Below are 25,853 nucleotides of genomic sequence, written 5' to 3' on the forward strand. Positions count from 1 at the left end.
TGGATAGTTTCTGAAAAAAATGATTCCCTTGTCATTGGTTTGGAATGGCTGTATCCTCCTTTATTAAGAACTACAGTTTACATTACCATGCTGAACGCTCTCAGAAAGTCCTTAAAAAAAAACAACTAAGTTTCAAACCCAGCCTTCTCTACACTTAAATTATCAAACTTCTCATTAGACTAACTATTAATAATTTGAAATTAGTACTTCAGTGAAACAGCTTGGAGTATCATTGTAATTTGTACTTGCATAATCTCAGATATTTAGTCAAGGCATTAAATAAATATCTGTTGAATGAAATACAGAACTCATTTCCTAATTTATTTTGTTTCTTGTCTTTATCGTTTTGCAGCTTCTTCCTACTGAAACCAAAAAAAAAAAAAATCTCATTTTCACTTATTTAATGTTATTTTGTGGAAATAGGTGTATATAGCTTTGGGTTTTAAAAATATTTTTTAAAACTGTATGTGTGTGTGTGTGTGTGTGTGCACATGTAATCATTTAAGCACTCCGCTTTGTTCTAAACACTGTTTTAGGGTGGTGATAACAGCAGTGGACAAAATAGACAAATCCCTTCCTTATGTTGCTTAGATTGCGGGTGGAGGTGGAGGGAGAGGTGGTTAATGGTAGTAAACAAACCAATTATATGGCATTATCAGAGGATGGCACATGCTATGAAAAAATCAAGGTAGGGAATGAAGGAATATAGGGATGATTGAGATATATATCTATATTTTAGATTGTTTTCTATATAGATAGACTCAGTTGTGTCTTTTTCCTTAAAAACTGTTTAAATATCTTGAACATAGAATTTTCAGGTATCTCTTTAATTGATGGTTTGTGCATGTCATTAAATGTCATTCAGAACTATTTAAGGGCTACATATAAAAGTATGGTCTATTTACTAGTGCTCTTGTAAAACCCTGCAGCCACTATTGCTCTTAGAAAAAGGACAAATCCTTGACGTGACCCCTAAGACTGCATGATCTGCTTGACTCCTTGTACATAAGACTGTCGCTCACCACCTCACTCACTATGCTTCAGCCTCACTGGCCTTCTCTGTTTGGTCTCCTTGTCTTAGGCTTCTGGTGTATACAGTAATCCCCCCTCATCCATGGTTTTGCTTTCTGCAGGTTCAGTCACCTACAGTCAACTGCAGTCTGAAAATATTAAATGGAAAATTCCAGAAATGATTTTTAAGTTAAAATGAGTTTTTAAAAACTTTTTAAATTAGTTTTCAGTAGTAGCCTAACACTACATCACAGTGCCTACCTTACTCACCTCACTTCATCACATCATGGAGGCATTTTATCATCTCACATCACAAGAAGAAGGGTGAATGCAGTTTTATTTTGAGAGACTATGTTCACATAACCTATCACAGTATATTGTTATATTTGTTCTATTATTGTTACTTGTTGTGCCTAATTCATAAATTAAGCTTTGTCATAGGTGTGTACGTCTAGGAAAAATATAGCATACAAAGGGTTTAATAGTGGTTTCAGCCATCCACTGAGATTGTCCTGAAATTTAACCCCTGTGGATAAGGGAGAACTGCCGTACTTGGGGAGGGAGTAAATATGAATAGTAGAAGGAAATGATTATTTCAGCTGTTGAGGAAGGAAGGTTTTTGTTTTTTAAGCCTTAGAAGAACCTAACCATATTTGCTTTACATTATATACATCCCTGACCCGTAGTGCCCTCGTCTTTATCCAACCTTTTATTATAAAAATTTTCAAATTTATAGGAAAGTTGAAATAGTAGTAGGGTAACCATCTATATACCTTCAACCCAGATTCTACAATATCTGTAGTATTTTTTCTTGTTCTTTTTTTTTATTTTTTTATTTTTTGAGACGGAGTCTCGCTCTGTCGCCCAGGCTAGAGTGCAGTGGCACAATCTTGGCTAACTGCAAGCTCCGCCTCCCGGGTTCATGCCATTCTCCTGCCTCAGCCTCCCTGGTAGCTGGGACTACAGGCGCCCGCCACCATACCCAGCTAATTTTTTTTGTATTTTTAGTAGAGACAGGGTTTCACTGTGTTAGCCAGGATGGTCTCGATCTCCTGACCTCGTGATCCGCCCGCCTTGACCTCCCAAAGTGCTGGGATTACAGGCATGAGCCACCGTGCCTGGCTGGTTTTTTCTTATTCTTTAAATCCCGTTTTCTGAACCATTTGAAAGTATGTTGCATACATCATGACACTTCACCCCTAAATGCCATTTATAAAATGGAGATTGTTTTATTCACTGTTAAAGATAGGAGGTAATTATGTGAAATTTTTATTTATTTATTTATTTTTCTGGGACAGAGTTTTGCTCTTTTGCCCATGTTGGAGTGCAGTGGTGTGGTCTCTGCTTACTGCAACCTCTGTCTCCCAGGTTCAAATGATTCTCCTGCCTCAGCCTCCCGAGTAGCTGGGACTACAGGTGCCTGCCACCACGCCTGGCTAATTTTTGTATTTTTAATAGAGACAGGGTTTTACTATGTTGGCCAGGCTGGTCTTGAACTCCTGACCTCAGGTGATCCACCCACGTCGGCCTCCCAAAGTGCTGGGATTACAGACATGAACCACCACGCCCGGCCTATGTGAAATATTTTATACAAGAAAACTACAAATAAGATTTTTTTAAAGCAGTGAGTAATCACTATAATATTGATAAACAAAATTTTCATTTCACAGTTATGAAAAATGGATATAACATAAAGGAAGTTTTTTCTACAGATCACTGTTCATATAAGAGGATATAAATGGTTACTAAGTGTATGAAGAACTTCAGCTTCTCTAATAGTGAAAGATATAGACTAACTACCATGCATTTGGTACTAGTACATCTTGGGCATGTTGACCACAATCCCACATGGTAGGTATGTAATACACATATACAAATAATAACACTCTTGCTGGAAAAGAAGAAATAATTTATCCCAAGTCCCAAAGTCATAGAGTTAGTAAACTGTGGAGCCGACATTCAAATACCAGGGAACTCTTGATTACAAAATCCATGTTCTTTATTTTAATTTTTCTTTTTTTCTTTTTTTGAGACAGTGTCTCACTCTGTCACCCAGGCTAGAGTGCAGTGACACGATCTCAGCTCACTACAACCTCTGCCTCCTGGGTTCAAGCGATTCTCTTGCCTCAGCCTCCTGAGTAGCTGAAACTACAGGTGTGCACCACGATACCTGGCTAATTGTTGTATTTTTAGTAGAGACGGGGTTTCACCGTGTTGGCCAGGTTGGTCTTGAACTCCTGACCTCAACCCATATGACCTCCTTGGCTTCCCAAAGTGCTGGGATTACAGGTGTCAGCCACCACACCTGGCCAAAGCCCATGTTCTTAACCACTATACTGTATTGCTTGTAAAAATCAGAACTCCTTAGGGGTCATGTTTTATACCTAAAGAATTAAATTTATTACGGTTTACTTGAAACAAATAAATGAGAAACCTGATAAGAAAAAGTATGAGTGGGAAATTACCATACTGGATAATAAAATGCAGTATGAGGCTACCTTGTTCTATTTATTTATTTTGTTGTTGTTGTTGGCTTTTTTTTTTTTTTTTCCCCAGAGACAGGATGTCGCTATGTTGCCCAGACTGGTCTTGAACTCCTGGACTCAAGTGATCCACCTGCCTCAGCCTCCCAAAGTGCTGGGATTACAGGCGTGAGCCACCGTGCCCAGCCCAAGGCTACATTGTTTAAAACACATTAAATACTGGCATAGGAGAGAGTTGAGTAGAATGGGAAAAGAAAAGAAAAGAAAAAAAAAAGCTTGAAAATACTCCCTGTTGCAAGTGAAATGTGTTTTATAATATAGAGAATTTTTTAAATTTTTTATTGTGGGTGCATAATAGGTATAGATATTTAAGGAGTACATGTGATGTTTTGATAGGGGCATACAATGTGTAATAATCACATCAGGGTTATTGGGATGTACAACACTTCAGCATTTATCATTTCTTTGTTTTAGGAACTTTCCAATTCTACTCTTAGTTATTTTAAAATAATGTAATAAATTATTATCGGTTGTCATCATGCTGCTGTGCTATCAAATACTATTCAGATTTTATTCATTCTATCTCACTATATTTTTCTACCCATTAACCATCCCCACTTTTTCTGCCCCTCCCTAGTACCCTTCTATTGTTTTAATGAACAATTGAGTTCAATTGTGTTAATTTTTAGCTCCCACACAATGAGCGAGAACATGCAAAATTTTTCTTTCTGTGCCTTATTTCACTTAACATAATGTCCTCCAGTTCCATCCATGTTGTTGCAAATGATAGGTGTTTTCATTCTGTTTTATGGCTAAATAGTATTCCATTGTGTGTAGTTCCACATTTCATTTATCCATTTATCTGTTGATAGACATTTAGGTTGATTCCAAATCTTGGCTATTGTGAAAAGTACTGCAGTAAAAATGAGAGTGCAGACACCTCTTTGATATACTGATTTTCATTCTTTTGGGTATATACCTAGCAGTGAGATTGCTGAATCGTATGGTAGTTCTATTTTTTAGATCCTTGAGTGACTTCCATTCTGTTTTCCACAGTGGCTATACTAATTTACATTCTTACCAACACTGTGAGGATTCCTAATGGAATGTTTTTAAGATTAAGGAGAATAGATTATTTTATGCATGACATTAGGACAGATGGCTCACTATTTGGGGGAAAAAGGTAGATCTTTGTTTCTCCTTATAGAAAAATTACAGATGTAAAAATAAACTATTAAAAGGGGTAAAAACCTGATGAGGGTGAATTTGTTTCATAATCTTGAGGTGGGAGGATGTGGTAATATGTGAAGTATTCATTTTCTGACCAACTAATAATCTCATACATTGGCGTATTCTTTTTTTTTTTTTTTTGAGACGGAGTGTTGCTCAGATACTCAGGCTGGAGTGCAGTGATGCAGTCTCGGTTCACTGAAACCTCCGCCTCCCAGATGCAAGCGATTCTCCTGCTTTGGCCTCTTGGGTAGCTGAGATTACAGGCCCACGCCATCACACCCGGCTAATTTTTGTATTTTTGTGTTTTTAGTAGAGATGGGGTTTCACCATGTTGGCCAGGCTGGTCTCAAACTCCTGGGCTCAAGTGAGTTTAAGCCTCCCAAAAGTGCTGAGATTACAGGCATGAGCCACCTCATCCAGCCGACATTGGCACATTCTGTTCTCAACTACAACTACCTCTCATTTGGACCAGGTGCCAGATATCAGAACTAGTTAAACAAAATAAACGAATGCTTGAATGCTGTGTTCTAAAGGCATCACCAGGAGTAAGACAGATTTGCAGAAGTCCAAAAGGTAAAACATCTAACTTATATGTTCACCTACACATAGAAATTAAGGGTTAAGAGATTAAGGGTTGTGAGCTGGGAACAAAAAGCAAACTATGAATCACATGTCTTGCTTCCCTACTCTCTCCTTGAGTTTGGTGTGTGTGTGCTAAGAATATTTCTCTTGACATTTGAGGATATCTGAGAGTTCAAGAGTATGCGTGTAACTGACTTATACTGGGGTTGGCAAAAATGCCCTCTGTCAGTGGGCCAGTAAATATGCCAGTAGACTACCAAAGTAGAAGAAGATAGAATTAGCTGTTTAGTAACACTGTTCTCCCCACCCTACATACACACATACAGACCTAGTTTCTACCAGCTCCCAGGAGTCATTAGGCATCATGAGGGTTTAGAATCAAAAATCAAATTGAATATGAATAAGAGAAACCCAACACTTTTGAAAATGAGCAAAGAAGAGCAACATTTGAAAGAGAAGAATCTTCACTATCATTTGCAAAGAAATTAACCTAAAGTAACGAGATGGGCAAAAAGTTTTAAACTCAAAAGGAATATTGAGAAATAGTTACTTAAGGAATGAAGAATATGTGTTGTTACAACCTTAGATATATCCTTTGAGCATTTCCATTCGTACTTGTCCTACAGATGCTTTCACAAGTCCACAAAGATATCTTGTACATAATAATACATGAGTGGTTCTTTGTAGCACTTAGGAGATGGTAGGCATTTAGTTTGTTGCCAGAGTTTTTTTCCTACCAATTTGTATCTGGTTAAATAAATTTGGTTAAGTCCATATAGTGGAATATAATGCAGCTATTATAAGGAATGTAGTAGAAGTATTGGTATGGAAACATCTCCAGGTTATATCAAGTAAACCAAAGCTATGGATAAAGTTCTATATTGTGTGTATCTTATATCTATATAGGAATATATATATTCCTTTACATATTTAAATATGCACACATTTGTATATACATTAAAATACTGGGAAGAATATACGCATTCTTAATGGGCTACCTATGAAGACTGGAACTTTTCATACTATTAGAATGTTTTTTATCCATGAACTTGTGTGTGTGTGTGTGTGTGTGTGTGTGTGTGTGTGTGTGTGTGTGTGTTTGAATTTAATAAGGTATATACCAAAATTCAGTGTTGATAGTCCTGGATGAGACTAATACCTTTATATGGCAGTTGGTAGTATTACAAACTAGGAAAAGCTTTCTGTGTGGTGGCTAAACCAAAACTTATTTTGAGCACCTGTTTGTGCCAGGCATTATACTAAACATTTTACTCACATTTATCTTACTTAAATCTCCAACTCTATACAGTAGATTCTTTTTTTCTCTTACTGGAGGAAATAGATTTAGAAGACTGATTTCTTGCCGGGAGTCACAAACTGTTTCAGTATCGGAGTTGGATTCTAATCCAGTCAGCCCGAGTCCAGAGAATGTGCTTTCTGCTCCTACACATACTCTGCAGCGGCTCAGAAAGAGTGTATGAAAGGTTATCATTTCAGACAAAAGACCAGGATTTGAGTCTGTCAGTTTCAACTCAAAATGGAGATAACCTCTGCTCTTCTTTGAAGAAATCATATTTAGTTGATTGGTATTCAAATACCTTCTATATTCATGACGTATTATATGAATAAGAGATTTGGATCAATAAAATATTTTTAACCGTAGCCCACTTTCTTTATATAACAAGTTCAAATGTTTTAACTCCTCCACATCTCATCTGTAAAATGCAAGCTTTGTTTTTGTCAACTGTTTTGTATCTCTTTATATAACTCTCAGTTTTGGCAGTTCATTTTGCTATATTGAGGAAATATTCAGTGTTTCTGACACTGTTTTTTTCATTTCTACCTAAACTGATTTTATCACTAGTTGTATCGTGTTAACAACATGCTTTTAAGACCTACTACTAGAATCTCTCTATTTTAAAAACAAATGAGCGAAAGAAAACTTTGTAGGTCTATGTCATCTGTTTGCTACTTTTTAAAAATACACGAACTTACCTGTTTTTTCTTCTTTTTAGGAACATCATCTTCAGCGGGCTATTTCAGCACAGCAGGTGTATGGCGAGAAGAGGGATAATATGGTTATACCAGTCCCAGAGGCAGAAAGTAATATTGCTTACTATGAGTCTATATATCCTGGGGAATTTAAGATGCCAAAGCAGCTCATTCACATACAGCGTAAGTAATGATTCTCTTAATGATTGTATTTTCTTTATTTCTCTTATTATGTGTAAGTTGACAGATTTTTACCTCTTCAGGAACATTTTTCTTATTTGTTTCATTGACCAGTATCAGCTTAAGAGTTATTAGAGCCCATTTTCAACTTGTAAAATGGTATTTGAGATATCTGACAAGAAAAGATAGCATTTATTATTCTACATTTTTTGTTTCATCCCAGCATACAATCTTATGCTGCTTCAGTCAAGTAGGATAAGGGGGGGGCGGGGAAAAAACAAAACTCAGATATAGAAATAGTTTTCTTCCTGTTCAGAATTAATAATATTAATAGTCTTGAAGAACTTCCTGCCGGGCACGGTGGCTCAAGCCTGTAATCCCAGCACTTTGGGAGGCCGAGGCGGGCGGATCACGAGGTCAGGAGATCGAGACCATCCTGGCTAACACGGTGAAACCCCGTCTCTACTAAAAATACAAAAAACTAGCCGGGCGAGGTGGCGGGCGCCTGTAGTCCCAGCTACTCGGGAGGCTGAGGCAGGAGAATGGCGTAAACCCGGGAGGCGGAGCTTAGATTGCGCCACTGCACTCCAGCCTGGGTGACAGAGCAACACTCCACACTCCGTCTCAAAAAAAAAAAAAAAAAAAAAAAAAGAACTTCCTGATGTAAGTGAAAGTCAGCAGACTTTTTCTGTACAGGGTCAGATTGTAACTACTGTAGGCTTTGTGGGTCATTCAGTCTGTCACAACTATTCAGTTCTGCTGTTGCAGTGTAAAATCAGCTAAAGAGAACACAAAAATGAATGAACATGGCTGTGTTGCAATAAAACTTTACTGATAAAAACAGATTGGCCCATGGGCCATAGCTTGCCTGCCAAACCCAGATCTGTTTTTTCTAGTAGAGTGATGCTAATTTTTAAAATTTAGTGGTCTGATTGGGAACTTATTTCACTTAATAGTGATAAGTTCTTTATAAGAAATGATCGTTTGTGTGTGACATTTGGTGATAAATAGCTGTGAGAGCTTTTATTCAATCTCCAATTAATTAACAACTTAAAAACAAATAATTGAAAGGTTAGTAAGATAAAATTCCTGCAGCTTTCGTTGTCTTGTTAATCTTTATGATCATGAGGTTTTTTTTTTTTTTTTCTTGTTTTTTTTTTTTTCTTGTTTTTAAGACGGAGTTTCACTCTTGTTGCCTGGGCTAGAGTGCAGTGGCACGATCTCAGCTCACTGCAACCTCTGCCTTCTGGGTTCAAGGGATTCTCCTGCCTCAGTCTCCCGAGTAGTTGGGATTACAGGCACGTGCCACCACGCCCAGCTAATTTTGTATTTTTAGTAGAGACGGGGTTTCTGCATGTTGGTCAGGCTGCTCTCCAACTCAGGTGATCTGCCCGCCTCAGCCTCCCAAAGTGCTGGGATTACAGGCATGAGCCACCGTGCCTGGCCTGATCAAGAGGTTTCTGTAGGGGACCATCTAAATGTTTTTTTTTTTAGGACAATATAAACCTATGTTGTTTTTATTGTTCCTTGCAAGCACCTTGAGAAACCAATTTTAACTAGTTTACTTGTGCAGTCACATGTTTTGTTAAATTTAAGAGACAGACACAGACATTATAAACAAATGTGATAGATATTAGAACCTAAAAAGTTGTTTTCCAGAAAATCATGTCAAGGTGGATTTGAAAGCTAAGGATCTGATCTTCCCCATGTATGTTAACTGGAACCAAATCATTCTGTTCTGCTGCCACAACCTATGTTATCTTATAAATGCATGCTTTTAGCTTAAAGCAAGGTTGAGTAAACTAAGATAAAATTATACTAATTTACATTATCATTATGAGAAAAAAATTAATACATGTCTTAAAGATGGCTTACTTATTGATGATCAAAATCTATAAAATACATTTGACTGATAACTAGTGAATTATATGTGGTCAGTAAAGTCAAAAAGTACTATATTGAGAAAGGAATTGACTCCTGACATTATAATCAAATATTAATAAATGACAGCAGAATTGTAGCTTATTTGGGAGGAAATTTTTTATCAGTACAAATTTGAGGTAACTTGTCTTTGGAAAGATGTATACTTTGGCATATTAGTAAAGATAATGCTGCTAAATTTGTGTTAGCTGCCCTATATCTATGGGAGGTTGCAAAGAAATGTACAGAGAAGTCTCCTGCACAGTTCCTCTAGCCTCATCCAGTATTAACCTCATGCACAACTATTGTACAGTATCAAAACCAAGAAATTAAAATCGGTACAATCTAGAGTTTACACAGATTTCACCAGTTATACATGCATCACATATGTGTGTGTGCATGTTTGTAGTTGTGTATAATTTTATCATGCATAGCCCTGCATAACCACCACCACTATCAAGACACTCACCTGCACCATCACCAGCAGATGCCCTCTTGTTAGTTTTTTATTTTGTTTTGTTTTGTTTTGTTTTGAGACGGAGTCTCGCTCTGCTTCCCAGGCTGGAGTGCAGTGGCGCGATCTCGGCTTACTGCAAGCTCCACCTCCCGGGTTCATGCCATTCTCCTGCCTCAGCCTCCCAAGTAGCTGGGACTACAGACACCTGCCACCACGCCTGGCTAATTTTTGTGTATTTTTAGTAGAGACGGGGTTTCATCGTGTTAGCCAGGATGGTCTCGATCTCCTGACCTTGTGATCCGCCCACCTAGGCCTCCCAAAGTGCTAGGATTACATGCATGAGCCACTGCACCCAGCCTATTTATTTATTTATAACCGTATCTCTTCCTCTTCCCATCCCCTGACCATCACTCATCTGTTATCCATCTGTATAATGATGTTCACGGATGTTACATAAATGGAATCATGTAGTATGTATCCTTTTGAGGTTGGCTTTTTTTTCACTCAATATCTCTGAGGTTCATTCAGTTGTTGGATATATAAATAGTTCATTTCTTCTTATTGCTGAGCAGTATTCCATGATATATATCCATCACAGTCTGTTTAATCATTCACTTACTGAAGAACATTTGGGTGGTTTCCTGTTTTTGATTGTTACAAATAGAGCTGCTATGAACATTCATGTACAAGTTTTTGTGAGAACATGAGTTGTTTGTTGTTGTTTGTTTGTTTGTTGAGACAGAGTCTCACTCTGCCGGCCAGGCGGGAGTGCAGTGGTACAATCCTAGCTCACTGCGACCTGCACCTCCTGGTTCAAGCGATTCTCATGCCTCACCCTCCCGAGTGGCTGGGATTACAGGTGTGGCTAATTTTGTACTTTTAGTAGAAATGGGGTTTCACCATATTGGCCAGGCTGGTCTCGAATTCGTGTCCTCAAGTTATCCACCCTCCTTGGGCTCCCAAAGTGCTAGGATTGTGGACATGAGCCACTGCACCCAGCCAGAACATGAGTTTTTCTTCCTCTGGGGTATATATTCATGAGTGTAGTTGCAGGGTTCATCTATTTTTAGTTTGGAAGGGAACTGCCACCCTGTTTCCTGGAGTAGATGTACCATTTTATATTATCACCAGGTGTATATTACCCAGTTTCTCCATCTCTCTCCAGCACTGGGGTTGGCACTATTTTTCATCCTAGCCTATTCTAATAGGTGTGTAGTAATATCTCATTGTACTTTTCATTTACATTTTCCTAAATGGCCAAAGTGAAACATCTTTTCATGTGTTTATTTGCCAGTCTGTACATCCTCTTTGGTGAAATTATCTGCATGTCGTTTGCGCGCCCCCCACCCCCAGCCCTTTTTTTTTTTTTTTTTTTTTGAGGTGCAGTCTCACTCTGTTGCCCAGACTGGAGTGCAGTAGTACAATCTCAGCTCACAGCAACCTCTGCTTCCTAGATTCAAGCAATTCTGCCTCAGCCTCCCGAGTAGTTAGGAGTACTGGCACGTGCCACCATGCCCAGATGATTTTTGTTTTGTTTTGTTTTGTTTTGTTTTGTTTTAGTAGATATGGGGTCTCCCCATGTTGGCCAGACTGGTCTCAAACTCCTGACCTCAGATGATCCACCAACCTCGGCCTCCCAAAGTGCTGGGATAATAGGCATGAGCCACCACGCCCAGCCTCTTTTGCTTACTTTCTATGGGATGGGTGTCTTAATATTGTGTTTGAGGTATTTTTAAAAAGATAACATTCTAGACACAATGTCTTTGTCAGATATATGACTTGGAAACATTTTCTACCATTTCTTAATATGTCTTTTAATGTTGAGTTTGAGGTGTTTTAAAAAATAATATTCTAGACACAGTGTCTTTGTCAGATATATGACTTGGAAATTTTTTCTTTTTTTTTTTTTTTATTTGAGATGGAGTCTGTTGCCCAGGCTGGAGTGCAGTGGTGCGATCTCAGCTCACTGTAAGCTCCACCTCCCGGGTTCACACCATTCTCCTGCCTCAGCCTTCCAAGTAGCTGGGACTACAGGCGCATGCCACCACGCCCGGCTAATTTCTTGTATTTTCAGTAGAGACAGGGTTTCACCGTGTGAGCCAGGATGGTCTCGATCTTCTGACCTTGTGATCCGCCTGCCTCGGCCTCCCAAAGTGCTGGGATTACAGGCGTGAGCCACCACCGTGCCTGGCCGCAAAAAATTTTCTACCATTTCTTAATATGTCTTTTCATCTTTTTTTTTTTTAAATAGACTTTGATGGGACAAAAGTTTTTCATTTGGATGAGATCCAGTTTCTCAATTTTCCTCTTAATGGATCCTGCTTTTGGTGTCAAGTCTAAGGGCTCTTTGCCTTTCCTATGTTCTCTTCTAAGTTTTGCCATTTCACATTTAAGTCTGTGGTCCATTTTGAGTTAATTTTTGAATAAAGCAAGAGGTTTAGATCAAAGCTCATTTTTTTGCCTCTTGATGTCCAGTTGTTTCAGCGTCATTTATTTTAAAAACTTTCCCTCCTCTATTGAATTGCTTTCGCTTCCTGGTCAAAAATTAACTGGACATCGTTGTGTGGATCTATTTCTAGATTCTCAGTTCTATTGATTTCTGTGTTTATCCCAAGACAGTATTGCTGTCTTGAGTACTGCAACTCTATAGTAATTTTTAACATCAGGGAGAATGATTCCTCTTGTATTATCTTTCTTTTTCAAGATTGTTTTGGTATTTTAAGGTCTCTCCTTCACATATAAATTTTAGAATAAACTTCTCTGTGTCTACAAAGAAACTTGCTGATATTTTTATGGGAATTGCCTTAAATCTGCAGTCAATTTAGAGAGAACTGACATCTTTTCTATGTGAATCTTCCGGGTCATGAACACAATGTTTGACACTCAGAGTATTCAGGTCTTTTTTTTATTTCTTTCATTGACACTTTATAACTTTCATTATACAGATCCTGCACATTTTATTAGATTTATACCTGACTCTCCTCTTAATACTCAAAGGAAGCCTTTTTTAAAAGGGCAGTCAATGTGTATATTTTTATATGCAGTTGTGTATATGGGTGGGTGGGTAGGTAGGTAGATAGATAAATGTGCTTCTAATTCTTTCCTCTGTAAGGGCCAAGAAGCAAAAATAAGCAAACATAGCACCTATTCTCTTTTTTTTTTTTTTTTTTTTTTTTTTGAGACGGAGTCTCGCTCTGTCGCCCAGGCTGGAGTGCTGTGGCCGGATCTCAGCTCACTGCAAGCTCCGCCTCCCGGGTTCACGCCATTCTCCTGCCTCAGCCTCCCGAGTAGCTGGGACTACAGGCGCCTGCCACCTCGCCCGGCTAGTTTTTTTTTTTTTTTTTTTGTATTTTTTAGTAGAGATGGGGTTTCACTGTGTTAGCCAGGATGGTCTCGATCTTCTGACCTCGTGATCCGCCCGTCTCGGCCTCCCAAAGTGCTGGGATTACAGGCTTGAGCCACCGCGCCCGGCCCATAGCACCTATTCTCTAATTTATTCCCCACTAAACAGCCCAGGAAGCCTTGGAGAAATGGCTGAGGCAGGGTAGGCACAAGATGACCCTGTAACATCTTGTTATACTGGATGTTAAGCTTTCAAAAAAAATGATGATATTGTGTCATGAAGACACAGGGGTTTCTGCTAGCTAATTCTGGGACAGTTCGAGCAACAATGTAAGTACAATAATTGTAAACCAATGAAAAAGTGAGAATCGGCGGGGCGTGGTGGCTCATGCTTGTAATCCCAGTACTTTGGGAGACTGAGGCGGACAGATCACCTGAGGTCGGGAGTTCGAGACCAGCCTGGCCAACACGGTGAAACGCTATCTCTACTAAAAATACAAAAATTAGCTGGGCATGGTGGCGTGGGCCTGTAATCCCAGCTACTCGGGTGGCTGAGGCAGGAGAATCGCTTGAACATGGGAGGCAGAGGTTGCAGTGAGCCAAGATCGCACCACTGCACTCCAGCCTGGGTGACAGAGCAAGACTCCCATCTCAGGGAAAAAAAAAAATAAAAAAAGTTGAATTGATACAATATAGAAAGAATGCTAGGTTAGAAAATCATTTTTTCAATTATCATAAATCAGGGTTGGATCAGACTAGAATCATCAGTGCGTGCTCAACAAGAGAGAAAATTTTGATGAGGAGATTTGCATGGCTTTAAGCTCTCCCCACCAACCACTCATTAATTACAAGGAAGAAAAAAAAATTGGGCAACATCTTGACTGGTGATCAAAATTGTCATTACTTATGAGGAACAGATGAACATTGTGTGACTCTAGATGTGGATATTCTGAGAAGGACTTAAAAAGTTTATTTTACAATAACCTAGCCAAGAATGTGTAATCTAATCACAAAATGGAGAAAAAAAATCAGAAAAACACAGAGTGAGGAATGTGCTAATAATAATAATAATAATGACGATGATGGAGGCTTGGGGAGGGGGACATATCCAAAGAACATCTATGTCTTAAAAGAGAGTGGTGGCCAGGCACGGGGACTCAAGCCTGTAATCCCAGCACTTTGGGAGGCCAAGGTGGGCAGGCCACCTGAGGTCAGGAGTTCAAGACCAGCCCGGCCAACATGGTAAAAGCCTGTCTCTACTAAAAATACAAAAATTAGCCGGGCGTGGTGGCAAGTGCCTGTAGTCCCAGCTACTTGGGAGGCTGAGGCAGGAAAATTGCTTCAACTCAGGAGGCAGAGGTTGCAGTGAGCCGAGATTGCACCGCTGCACTCCAGTCTGGGCGACAGCGTGAGATTCCATCTCAAAAAACAAAACAAAACAGCCATTATGAATATAATGTACCCTCCTATGGCTTAGAAAATGAAAAAATAGCGTGTATAATGAAAGTGCCCATAAGCACGAGCACATGTGCACATAATAAAACAAAATAAAAATTTAACCATAGCCGAATCTGGGTAAAGAGTATGCAGGTGTCCTTGTACTGTTTTTATTTCAACACCTTGCATAAGTTTTGACTTCTAAATAAAGTTTTTTTAATGAATATATTTTTCCTAAAGTAGAACCTACGTTTTTGTTACCTCTCTGAACGGATATCCTGTCTTTGTGCTCTGATTCTGAAATATTTTCTCCTTCCCTCTGCCTGCCTCAACATCCCCTGCAGCATATTCTTCTGGTACCGCTTTCTGACAGATAAAATCTATAGCAGCAACCAGAGAACTCTATGTATGAAAGATCTTATATCTGAGATTTCAAATCTAATATTCCCCATTTTCACTCCCTAAGTACATTCTAGAAGTGACCCCAAGCTCTAGCTTTTAAGCAAAGGAAACTGAAGATTTTCATTAGCTAGTCAGCGATATCTTTGTCTTAGATCTGAGGGAAGGATGTCAAATACCTATGACCCCATAGTAAATAACACCTTCACAACGGTCTTTCTGCTGCTCAGAATTGGTATCAAGAGCTTTGCAAGTAGATATTAATCATGTAGTTAGTGCTCATGTTGAAACTGCTGTGACAATTTTTCTTCAACCTTGGGTAGTGTTCCTTCCTTCCTTTCAATCAGGGAGTATATTCTGTTCCTAATCCACATTGTGTGCTGTTTCATGGATCCAGATATCCTTTCATTATTTGCTTCCTGTATTTTTAAAATGCTGTTTGAAGTTATGGACATACTCACCCAATGCACACTTAGTTTAAGTCATAAATGGCACTTGTTCCATAGACACTTACATTTCATCTCTATTACTAAACTTTAATATCTTTGTCTTAGATCTAAGGCAAGGATGTCAAATACTTCCCACCCCATGGTAAATATCTATTACTAGACTCTAAATACAATGATTTGTACCATCCTGGATTTCCTTTAAAAATAATCTAATCGGCCGGGTGCGGTGGCTCACGCCTGTAATCCCAGCACCTTGGGAGGCCAAGGCGGGCGGATCACAAGGTCAGGAGATCGAGACCATCCTGGCTAACACAGTGAAACCCTGTCTCTACTAAAAAATACAAAAAATTAGCTGGGTGTGGTGGTGGGTGCCTGTAGTCCCAGCTACCCAGGAGGCTGAGGCAAGAGAATGGTGTGAACCCGGGAGGTGGAGCTTGCAACGAGCCGAGATCATTCCACTGTACTCCAGCCTGGGCGACACAGCGAGACTCCATCTCAAAAATAATAACAATCATCATCTAACCAATGTATAAGTCCTATTGTATTTTACTTAGGCTTATTTTATGTCTACATGGTAGTTATGGTATACTTTTTCCTACATCTGTGTATCACACATAATACTGTGTTTTGTTTACCTGTATGCATCTCTGGGTTTATTCCTATCAGAATATTTTTAAAGGAGCCAGCTTCCACAGTGTAGTTCTCATTATTGAAGTATTATAGGCCAGGTGCGGTGGCTCACACTTGTAATCCCAGCACTTTGGGAGGCCAAGGCGGGCAGATCACCTGAGGTCAGGAGTTCGAGACCAGCCCGGTCAACATGGTGAAATCCCATCTCTACTAAAAAATACAAAAATTATCCGGGCGTGGTGGCAGGCACGTGTAATCCCAGCTACTCAGGAGGCTGAGTGAGGCAGGAATAGTACTTGAACCTGGGAGGCAGAGATTGCAGTGAGCTAAGATCACGGCGTTGCACTCCAGCCTGGACGACAAGAGCGAAACTCCATCTAAAAAAAAAAGAATTATTAACAAGCTAGGTCTAACTTTAATTGATAGAACTTAATTAGAAGAGATGACCTATTTGCCTGTTTTTCTTTAGACCCTGTTTTTTACTTTGAACACACCCAATAACATGACCCAGAAAATCTGAAGGTACCGTGCCTGGCCCCTGTTTAAGATTTTATATGAGTTTGCACTGAATAAAAGAAAAGCCTCTTGCAGAGGCAAAAGGGCTTGGACACTCAGGTCCTTGTTAACGTCAGAGGGAAAGACCCTGAGCTCCTTGATTTGTATCATAGAAATCATCCTTTTCAGTCTTGATACAGCCCCTGATATGTTGGGTGTGACTTGTCATTGATAATATAATATCTACCAGAGCCTGTATTTTGATGCGAAGCAAAGTGATCCTTGGCAAGCTCATTTTGTTTTTATGAATAATTAAGGTTTGTGATTGTGGTTTGACATGTGATACGATCCAAAGAAGAGGATGCCAGACTGTCGTGTGTAAATGAGATCCTAAAAATGAAATACAACCTTAAGAAGCAGAACATTGGCCGGGCGCGGTGGCTCATGCCTGTAATCCCAGCACTTTGGGAGGCCGGGGTGGGTGGATCATGAGTTCAGGAGTTCAAGACCAGCCAGCCTGGCCAAGATGGTGAAACCCCGTCTCTACTACAAAAAAAAAAAAAAAAAAAAAAAAACTACGAAAATTAGCCAGGCGTCGTAGCAGGCTCCTGTAATCCCAGCTACTTGGGAGGCTGAGGCAGAAGAACCACTTGAACCCGGGCGGCAGAGGTTGTAGTAAGCTGAGATCACCCCATTGCACTCCAACCTGGGTGACAGAGAGAGACTCTGTCTCAAAAAAAAAAAAAAAAAAAAAAAAAAACCAAAACATTGAAAACATTGCTAGTTGGTTGCTATCAATTTGGCTTTCTGGATTATTTTGATCAGTGCTCTTAATTTAATAGAACTTTCTATGATGATGGAAATGTTCTGTAATCTGTGCTAATACAACACTAGCCACATATAGCTATTGTAGCACTGTGGCGATTGTGACTGAGGAACTGAATTTTATTAATATAAATTCAGTTAGCCACACATGGCTAGTAGTTACCATATCAGACAACACAGACCTGCATTATTTTGGTTAGGAACAAAATACATCAAGTGTTTTTAATCTAACAATTTCAGTCAACTTGAGGATCTCTAAAAGCCTGTTTACATAATAATGACAGAATGAGATGATGGAAAATCATTGGAGGGCCCATGATTGCAGGTACTGTGAGTACAGAGATGTTAACGTCTAGAAATTTTTATAGTCTGAATACTTACTTATTTTAATTAGGAATGTTATCGAAGTGATATAGGTCAAAATAAAAAATAAAACAGTGAAAAAATACATTCAACTGTACCAGTATTTTTTTACTTCTCCAGGCCAGACACTATGTTAAGCTTTAAGCAGAGGTGGCGGTATTTGGCAGCTAAATAGTGCTCTTTGTACCTATCACAGACTTTAATGTCTGACTGGTTTTGGAGGTTATTTCCCCCCACTTTAATAGAGGTTACATTAGAATACTTTTCAGTAGAGTACTGCAAGTAGAGGTGGTATACAAGGTGAAACCTGTTACCCTCCACTTAGAGGTACAGAAATAAAGAAGGCATGCCTCTCCCTAAAGAGATCATGCACATTCTAATAGGGAGGCATGCTTAACAAGTACATTATAAAGTATAAGAAGTGGGTTCTTAGCCACTAAAAAAGATGAAAGTGGTTAGGAACCACTTCTTGGGTGGGGAACAATCAAAAAAGGATTCTAGAGGAGTGATACCAGGCTGGGGGCTAAAAAGAATAAATAAGCATTTGCCTTCTTGGTGGTCAAGCAGAAAAACAGGGATTTTTGTAAAGGCCTGCAGTATCATGAAATAGCATACTGGATGAAATCAATGAAATCTGATCTTACTAGATCATAAAGAACTGATGACACTGGAGAGAATAGGAAAAAAGGGCCTTATACCATTCTAAAGATGTGGAATCTAAGGTTAGTAGAAGGAATTAAGTAAGGGAAAGATGTGAGACAAATTTTTATGTTAAAGCTGTTTAATGTTTTGCTTATCATATTCATATCAACTTAGCTTAATTTTGGTAAGTCATTAAACAACATTTGATAGTAGCAGTGGTTCTTGCCAGCAGATCTAAGATCCTCCCATTTCCATCAACATGACAGTGTTCCCATGGAGAAACAAACTTCCTAGGCAGGAATGTACTCACTGAGTGACGGCTGCTGAAAACTCAAAATCTGAAATGCTCCACATTTCGAAACTTTTGAGCACCAGTGTGATTCCACAAGTAGAAAATTATACACCTGCCCTCATGTGATGATGGGTCACAGTCAGAACTTTGTTTCACGCACAAAATATTACATAAAATCACCATCAGGCTATGCATATAGGGTATATGTGAAAAAAGTGAATTTTGTGTTTAGACTTGGGTCCCACCCTCAAGAAATCTCATTATATTCAAATATTCCAAAATCCAAAACACTTCTGGTCCCAAGCATTTTGAATGAGGGATTCTCAATCTGTACTGTTATTGGTAGTGACTTCTAACACTTCAGCTTTAAAGACCGCTCCCGTAGCTTTTGGTAAAGTAGTTGAATAATCTACAAAATAGGACTTAAATATTATAGAAAAAAATCTTATTTAAAAGCCTTCTCCTTTTATATTGTAAAAATTGCCTATGTGATGATTTTTGAGCTATAAAAATGGCACTTGCACATGGTTCAACCAAGTAAGTTTTAATGATTGCTTTATGTTCTTAATAATAGGCTTCTAGTTTATTTGCTTTTAGGAGTGGTTGGAGGGGGTCGCATCCGTTGTCTTTTATTACTTATATGTATATTCATAGTGAAGATAATCTCCTTTCTTTAACTTTAAATGTGAAAGACAAATCTGTAAAAACTTAGATTGTTTGCAACTTTGAAAACAAAATCCAGAAATTCTTTCTTATTTCTTTAGAAAGTGTAGGTCTTGTTTTTATGCAGACATCTGTGAAGTTTTTGTTGGTGAATTCACACAGTAAATGATTGCATATGGTTCCTTCTGTCAGCTTTTAGTTTGGATGCTGAACAGCCAGATTATGATTTGGATTCTGAAGATGAAGTATTTGTGAATAAACTGAAAAAGAAAATGGACATCTGCCCATTGCAATTTGAGGAGATGATTGACCGCCTAGAAAAAGGCAGTGGTCAGCAGGTACAATTTCATTTGTATATAACAAGTATATACATATTCTGTGTAAAGAACTGTATTGTATGGAAAGAGTGTGAGATTGTAGGTTGGGGGTAATCAGGCAGACTTTAGAGTTAAAAAGTATGAATTCAAATCTCATCTCTGCTTGTCAGTAACCTGTGTAATCTTGAGCAATATGTTTAAATTTTTCTGTGCCTCGGTTCCCCTGGGATTGTTGTAAAGATTAAATAATGTATATAAAGCACCCTAGTTCAGTGACTGACATGGATAATGTACTCCTCAAGTTTCCCATTTGTTAATAATGTTGTAGTATCGATTATTGTCCTTTAAATTTAGAAGTAAATACTGATGAACCTTGTATGTGTATTGTATGAAAATGACATAATGGTTTTACATTTAGCCAGTCAGTCTGCAGGAAGCCAAACTACTGCTAAAAGAAGATGATGAACTAATTAGAGAAGTTTATGAATATTGGATTAAAAAGAGAAAAAACTGTCGAGGGCCATCTCTTATTCCATCAGTAAAACAAGAAAAGCGAGATGGTTCCAGCACAAATGATCCTTATGTGGCTTTTAGAAGGCGTACTGAAAAAATGCAGACTCGAAAAGTAAGTGAATTTGAAGAATTTTTTTGATAGTTATTTATATAATAATTATAGTTATGACTATCTCAATACTATAGTTTAATTTATATTCAAATATGACTTTCCAATTATAAGAAAAATACTTAAAATAAATTGAACTTAAGATTTATTATGCAGCTGTTAATGTTATATTTTAATGTTAATCCATTTAAAAATCAATACAAAATTGATTTCCTGGTGATCTGTGCTCCCTTTTATTGTCTTTAAATTCTAATTTAACCCTTCAAATATATAAATTTAATGGGTCAGTAACTATACCACTAGTTAGAAATACTTACATTAAACAAGCAACTTCACATTTGCAGAATCGCAAAAATGATGAAGCCTCTTACGAAAAAATGCTTAAGCTCCGACGAGATCTAAGTCGAGCTGTTACTATTCTAGAGATGATAAAAAGAAGAGAAAAAAGTAAAAGAGAGCTATTGCACTTAACACTGGAAATTATGGAAAAGAGGTAATGTATATTTTAATAATGTCAGAGGAAGTATAGTGCCATTAACATTTTGTATATTGAGTTAATTTATTTCCTATGTAATAATCTAATTACAGAAATATCTTTTTTTAATAATAGAGACTTTAAATTTGTGGTATGATACTTTTTATACTTTTACATGTTTTCCTCTATTTTCTTTAAAAGTGACTGGATTCACTTAACACTGGACTGTTAAATAGAAAAGGGTAAGGAAAGAGGGGGAAAGGCCCATATATCTTACCACTCAAGCATTTGGCAAGGTACACAATGAAAACTTAAAAAAAAAAAAAAAAAAAACCCTGCCCTATTTCTAGACCCTATCCCCAAAGAAAACCACTTTTAAATTTCTTGTGGTTACTTTTAGAAAAATTGCTTTTAAAGCCCAGGCAATTCTAATTAGCAGAAAGATCCATAGCACCATTTTAGGCATTACTTTCAACTTCTTCACCAAATCTTTCACCAAAATTGCTACATTAAAATTCTAACTTTTGATTTCTTCCCCACAGTCCTCTATTTATATGCCATGATAATGCTATAAGCCAAAAAAGTAAAAGGAAGAAACAAAAGGAATTATGTAATCTTTAATTTTAAGAGACATTGAATAGTCAAAGTTTAACTACAATCTTGCCTTAAATGTAATTGGTGTTTATAATTACATCCCAGTCAGCTAGTTATTAATGGTTATAAAGATAAATACTTACAAAATTAACTTTCCAAAATTTTCTTCTTTTTCCTGCTTTATTTAGGTATAATTGACAAATAAAAATTACATATTTTGTATGTTGATCAAAGGGTACAAACTTACAGTTATGAAATGAGTAAGTTCTGGAGACGTAATGTACAGCATGGTTAATAACAATGTATTATATACTTGAAATTTGCTAAGAGTAGATCTTAAGTAATCTCACCATATATACACACAAGGTAATTATGTGAGGTGATGGATATGTTAATTAGCTTGATTGTGGTAATCATTTCACAGTATAAATGTATATCAAAACATCACGTTGTATTCCTTAAATATATGTAATTTTAAACTTTCATTTGTATAATTTTAGGTATAATTTGGGCGATTACAATGGAGAGATCATGTCTGAGGTTATGGCACAGAGACAGCCAATGAAACCTACTTATGCCATCCCCATCATCCCTATTACTAATAGCAGTCAATTTAAACACCAGGAAACAATGGATGTGAAGGAGTTCAAAGTTAATAAGGTGATTAATGTTTTTGTGATAATAGTATAATGGGATGGTGTTTTATCATCAGAATGAAGGTTAAAAAGAAAAATACATATAGGCTGGGCACGGTGGTTCATGCCTGTAATCCCAGCACTTCGGGAGACGGAGGTGGGTGGATCACCCGAGGTCAGGAGTTGGGGACCAGCCTGACCAACATGGTGAAACGCCGTCTCTACTAAGAATACAAAAAAATTAGCCAGGCGTGGTGGCATGCGCCTGCAATCCCAGCTATTCGGGAGGCTGAGACAGGAGAATTAATTGAACCCAGGAGGTACAGGTTGCAGTGAGCCGGGATCGCACCACTGCACTACAGCCTGGGTGACAAAGCAAGATTCCATCTCAAAAAAAAAAAAAGATAAAAAAAGATAAATACATATAAACCCCACCTTAATGTATACTGCAATGATTGTGCCATAATATGAAGAAAAGCAGAATTTTAATCTATAATTAAAATTTTATTTTTGTTTCTCTTCCTTATAAAGGGAAGCTTTTGTTACTATATCTGATAAAAGGAAAAATCCTCCTTTTACAAGTTGTAGGATTATGAAGTATTGAAATAATTCATACAAAATATGGAGAGTTAGGGAGAAAGAGATGAAATCCTCCCTGATCAGATGAGTTTTTCTTTCTTTCTTTTTTTTTTTTTTTTGAGACGGAGTCTTGCTCTTCACCCAGGCTGGAGTGCAGTGCCACACTCTCAGCTCACTGCAACCTCCACCCCCCGAGTTTAAGCGATTCTCCTGCCTCACCTCCCCTAGTAGCTGGGACTACAGGTAGCGTGCGCCACCATGCTGGGCTAATTTTTGTAATTTTAGTAGAGATGGGGTTTCGCCATGTTGGCCAGGCTGGTCTCAAACTCTTGACCTCAGGTGATCCGCCCGTCTCGGCCTCCCAAAGTGCTGGGACTACAGGCGTGAGCCACCGAACCCGGCCTCAAAGTTTTTCTGTCTTTTGTGGACACAATCGTGTATAAGAAGGAATTTTGGTATCTTAATAGTTTGTAATATAATGATTTAGAAATGGAAATATTTGACAGATTAGTATTTAAACAAATCACAATTTGTGAAGAATAAAATTTGTGAGAGGAAATAAAATTAGTGAAGGGAAACCGAGGTAAATAAAGGGGAGCCGTTAATTAAGTGGCACTTTCTTGGAAAGTGTACATCTGAGGAAAAAGTACCTTACGCATTTTTTTGTATGAAATTTTTCATGACTGGACGAGTGGTTCATGCCTGTAAGTAATCCCAGCACTCTGGGAAGCCAAGGCGGGCGGATCATGAGGTCAGGAGATCGAGACCATCCTGGCTAACACGGTGAAACCCCATCTCTACTAAAAACACACAAAAATTAGCCAGGTGTGGCGGGGGGCGCCTGTAGTCCCAGCTACTTCAGAGGCTTAGCAGGAGAACGGCGTGAATCCGGGAGGCGGAGCTTGCAGTGAGCCAAGATGGCGCCACTGCACTCCAGCCTGGGCGACAGAGTGACTCCGTCTCAAAAAAAAAAAAAAAAAAATGTTTCTTGAAACTTTGCATCTACCATACCAGTTAATTTGAGGAATGGGCAAATTTGTCATCAGTTTTATCTCCCCTGTGTCATTTAATATCATTCTCACACAGGTGTTTTTTTTGTGTGGTAAACAGACCTTCCAGCCTGAATATACAACCTGCCACACCAGTTTGAATGAATGATGATTTCCCCAACCTGGACTTTTTTTGGAGGGGACTGGGGGGAGGTGTTTAAAGCAGTGCCAGGGACCAGACCATTTTGTGAAAAAACATGGACTTTTTTTTTTCCCCACTTTGTTAACATAGACATTTTGATTTTTAAAAAACGTAGGGGAGGATGGGAGGAAGAATAGAATTATTCTCTTTACTCTCTTCAGTAATCTGGAAAGTTAGAACTGTGCCCCAAAATACTGGTTTAGTTTACTCATGTAAGTTTTTATTTAAATTTTGCATTTATCTAAATTTTATGTCCTGCATTTATAATATATTAGTTCTAAATGTATCTTTAAAGCTTAATGGGATTGTTTCCACTGTTACTGGTTTTTTTTTTTTTTTTTTTTTTTTTTTGAAACGGAGTCTGGCTCTGTTGCCCAGGCTGGAGTGCAGTGGCGCAATCTTGGCTCACTGCAACCTCCGCCTCCTGGGTTCAAGCAATTCTCCTGCCTCAGCCTCCCAAGTAGCTGGGATTACAGGCGCCCACTACCACGCCCAACTAATTTTTGTATTTTTAGTAGACTGGGTTTCACCGTGTTAGCCAGGATGGTCTCAATCTCCTGACCTCATGATCTGCCCGCCTCGGCCTCCCAAAGTGTTGGGATTACAGGCATGAGCCACCCTGCCCGGCCTCCCACTCTTAACTGTTTTAATGTGGTCCCCCAATCTGAGCCCTACATGATTTTGTGAACTACTTTAGTATTATCCTTCAGTTTTCATATTTTAAGATTAATTATCCTATTCTTTGCTTTCCTCTGTAGTATGTGCCACTCAGCTTAAAAGTTACTTACTTTAGGCGAGGTGCGGCAGCTTACGCCTATAATCCCAACACTTTGGGAGGTAGACGCAGGCAGATCACTTGAGGTCAAGAGTTTGAAACCAGCCTTGCCAACATGGCGAAACCCCATCTCTACTAAAAATACAAAAAAAATTAGCCGGGTGTGGTAGCGTGAGCCTGTAATCCCAGCTACTTGGGAGGCTGAGGCAGGAAAATCACTTGAACCTGGGAGGCAGAGATTGCAATGAGCCGAGATCGCACCACTGTACTCCAGCCTAAGTGACAGAGCAAGACTCCATCTCAAAAAAAAAAAAAAAAGAAAAGAAAAAAGTAATAGATAATAATGTAGTCCTCAAGCACTGCCCTAGCTGATGGTTGATGTTAATTTTTAAATAACGTTTTGCATTGCCATGGCCAGCTTTTGATTTGATTATCCTGTCAAATACAACAGTAGAAATTGTAGAGAGATGCCCTATGGTTTGGGAAAGCCATGGTTTCCCCAAAAAACCATAATGTCATAAACTACATAAAACGTAACATAAATATTTAGTGTATTTACATAACCGTGGTGCTTGCCATGATCTTATTCTTTCCGACAAATACAATTTTTGCCACTACTTTACCTTACCTATTGCCTACATATCAAATTCATACTTCTCCCAACCTTTGCCATCATCTGTAATCCATGTTTCTAATGTGCTGTGTTCCATCAGCTCAGTTACTCTTGCCTGTATATTTTATCCTGAATTTCCCCTATTTAATGATTTCATATCTTTATCCATTAAAACTGTTCAAAATTCACCATTTCAGAAAGCTTTCATTGTTCAGCCCGCAAATCCTTACTACTCTGTATTTGTATAACCCCCTCACTCAGTATTATGGCTTTGTTTTCTACTATGTTAACAGTTTTCTGTAGTTTGCTTTCTGTATATACGAAGACATTTTCATTATTATTTGTCCTATATTTATTATTTCATGAGAATAAGGACTAGACAATCCCCTTTTAAAAAAAAATTCTCTTCTAGAATTTTCACAGAAAATTAAGAAAATGAGAGGAACCAGCAGTAAATATACTAATTGCAGTTGTAAGACTTCAGAAGTTGGAGAACTTCTGTTCTCTCCTTTTATTTTAATTGAAACAAAATTGTTTGTGTGATTATATTTAGATTGTAGGATAAATTTATGCTTTCATGGAGGCCAACTTCTCTAGACTTTACACTATAAGATGGCCAAACATAGAGTCTTGTGTCTCTTATGAATATGAATGCCC

General features: G+C 38.3%; 1 protein-coding gene across 5 annotated transcripts in view; it reads left to right on the forward strand.

Moving 5' to 3' along the window:
- LOC105479928 (enhancer of polycomb homolog 1) overlaps positions 1-25,853 on the forward strand; it is a 113,299-nt gene that overhangs the window by 67,731 nt on the left and 19,715 nt on the right. For 4 of the 5 annotated variants that reach the window (XM_011738263.2, XM_011738265.3, XM_011738261.3 and 1 more), the window contains exons 2-6: positions 7,325-7,484; positions 19,588-19,733; positions 20,131-20,337; positions 20,679-20,827; positions 21,904-22,063. In XM_011738263.2, the coding sequence (XP_011736565.1) occupies positions 7,325-7,484; positions 19,588-19,733; positions 20,131-20,337; positions 20,679-20,827; positions 21,904-22,063 (822 nt within the window). Of the gene's footprint in view, positions 1-3,638; positions 5,301-7,324; positions 7,485-19,587; positions 19,734-20,130; positions 20,338-20,678; positions 20,828-21,903; positions 22,064-25,853 lie in introns of those variants that run through there. The other variant, XM_011738264.3, reaches the window with a different exon arrangement.

This window comes from Macaca nemestrina, chromosome 9 (assembly GCF_043159975.1).
Source record: "Macaca nemestrina isolate mMacNem1 chromosome 9, mMacNem.hap1, whole genome shotgun sequence".
NCBI classification, from domain to species: domain Eukaryota; kingdom Metazoa; phylum Chordata; class Mammalia; order Primates; family Cercopithecidae; genus Macaca; species Macaca nemestrina.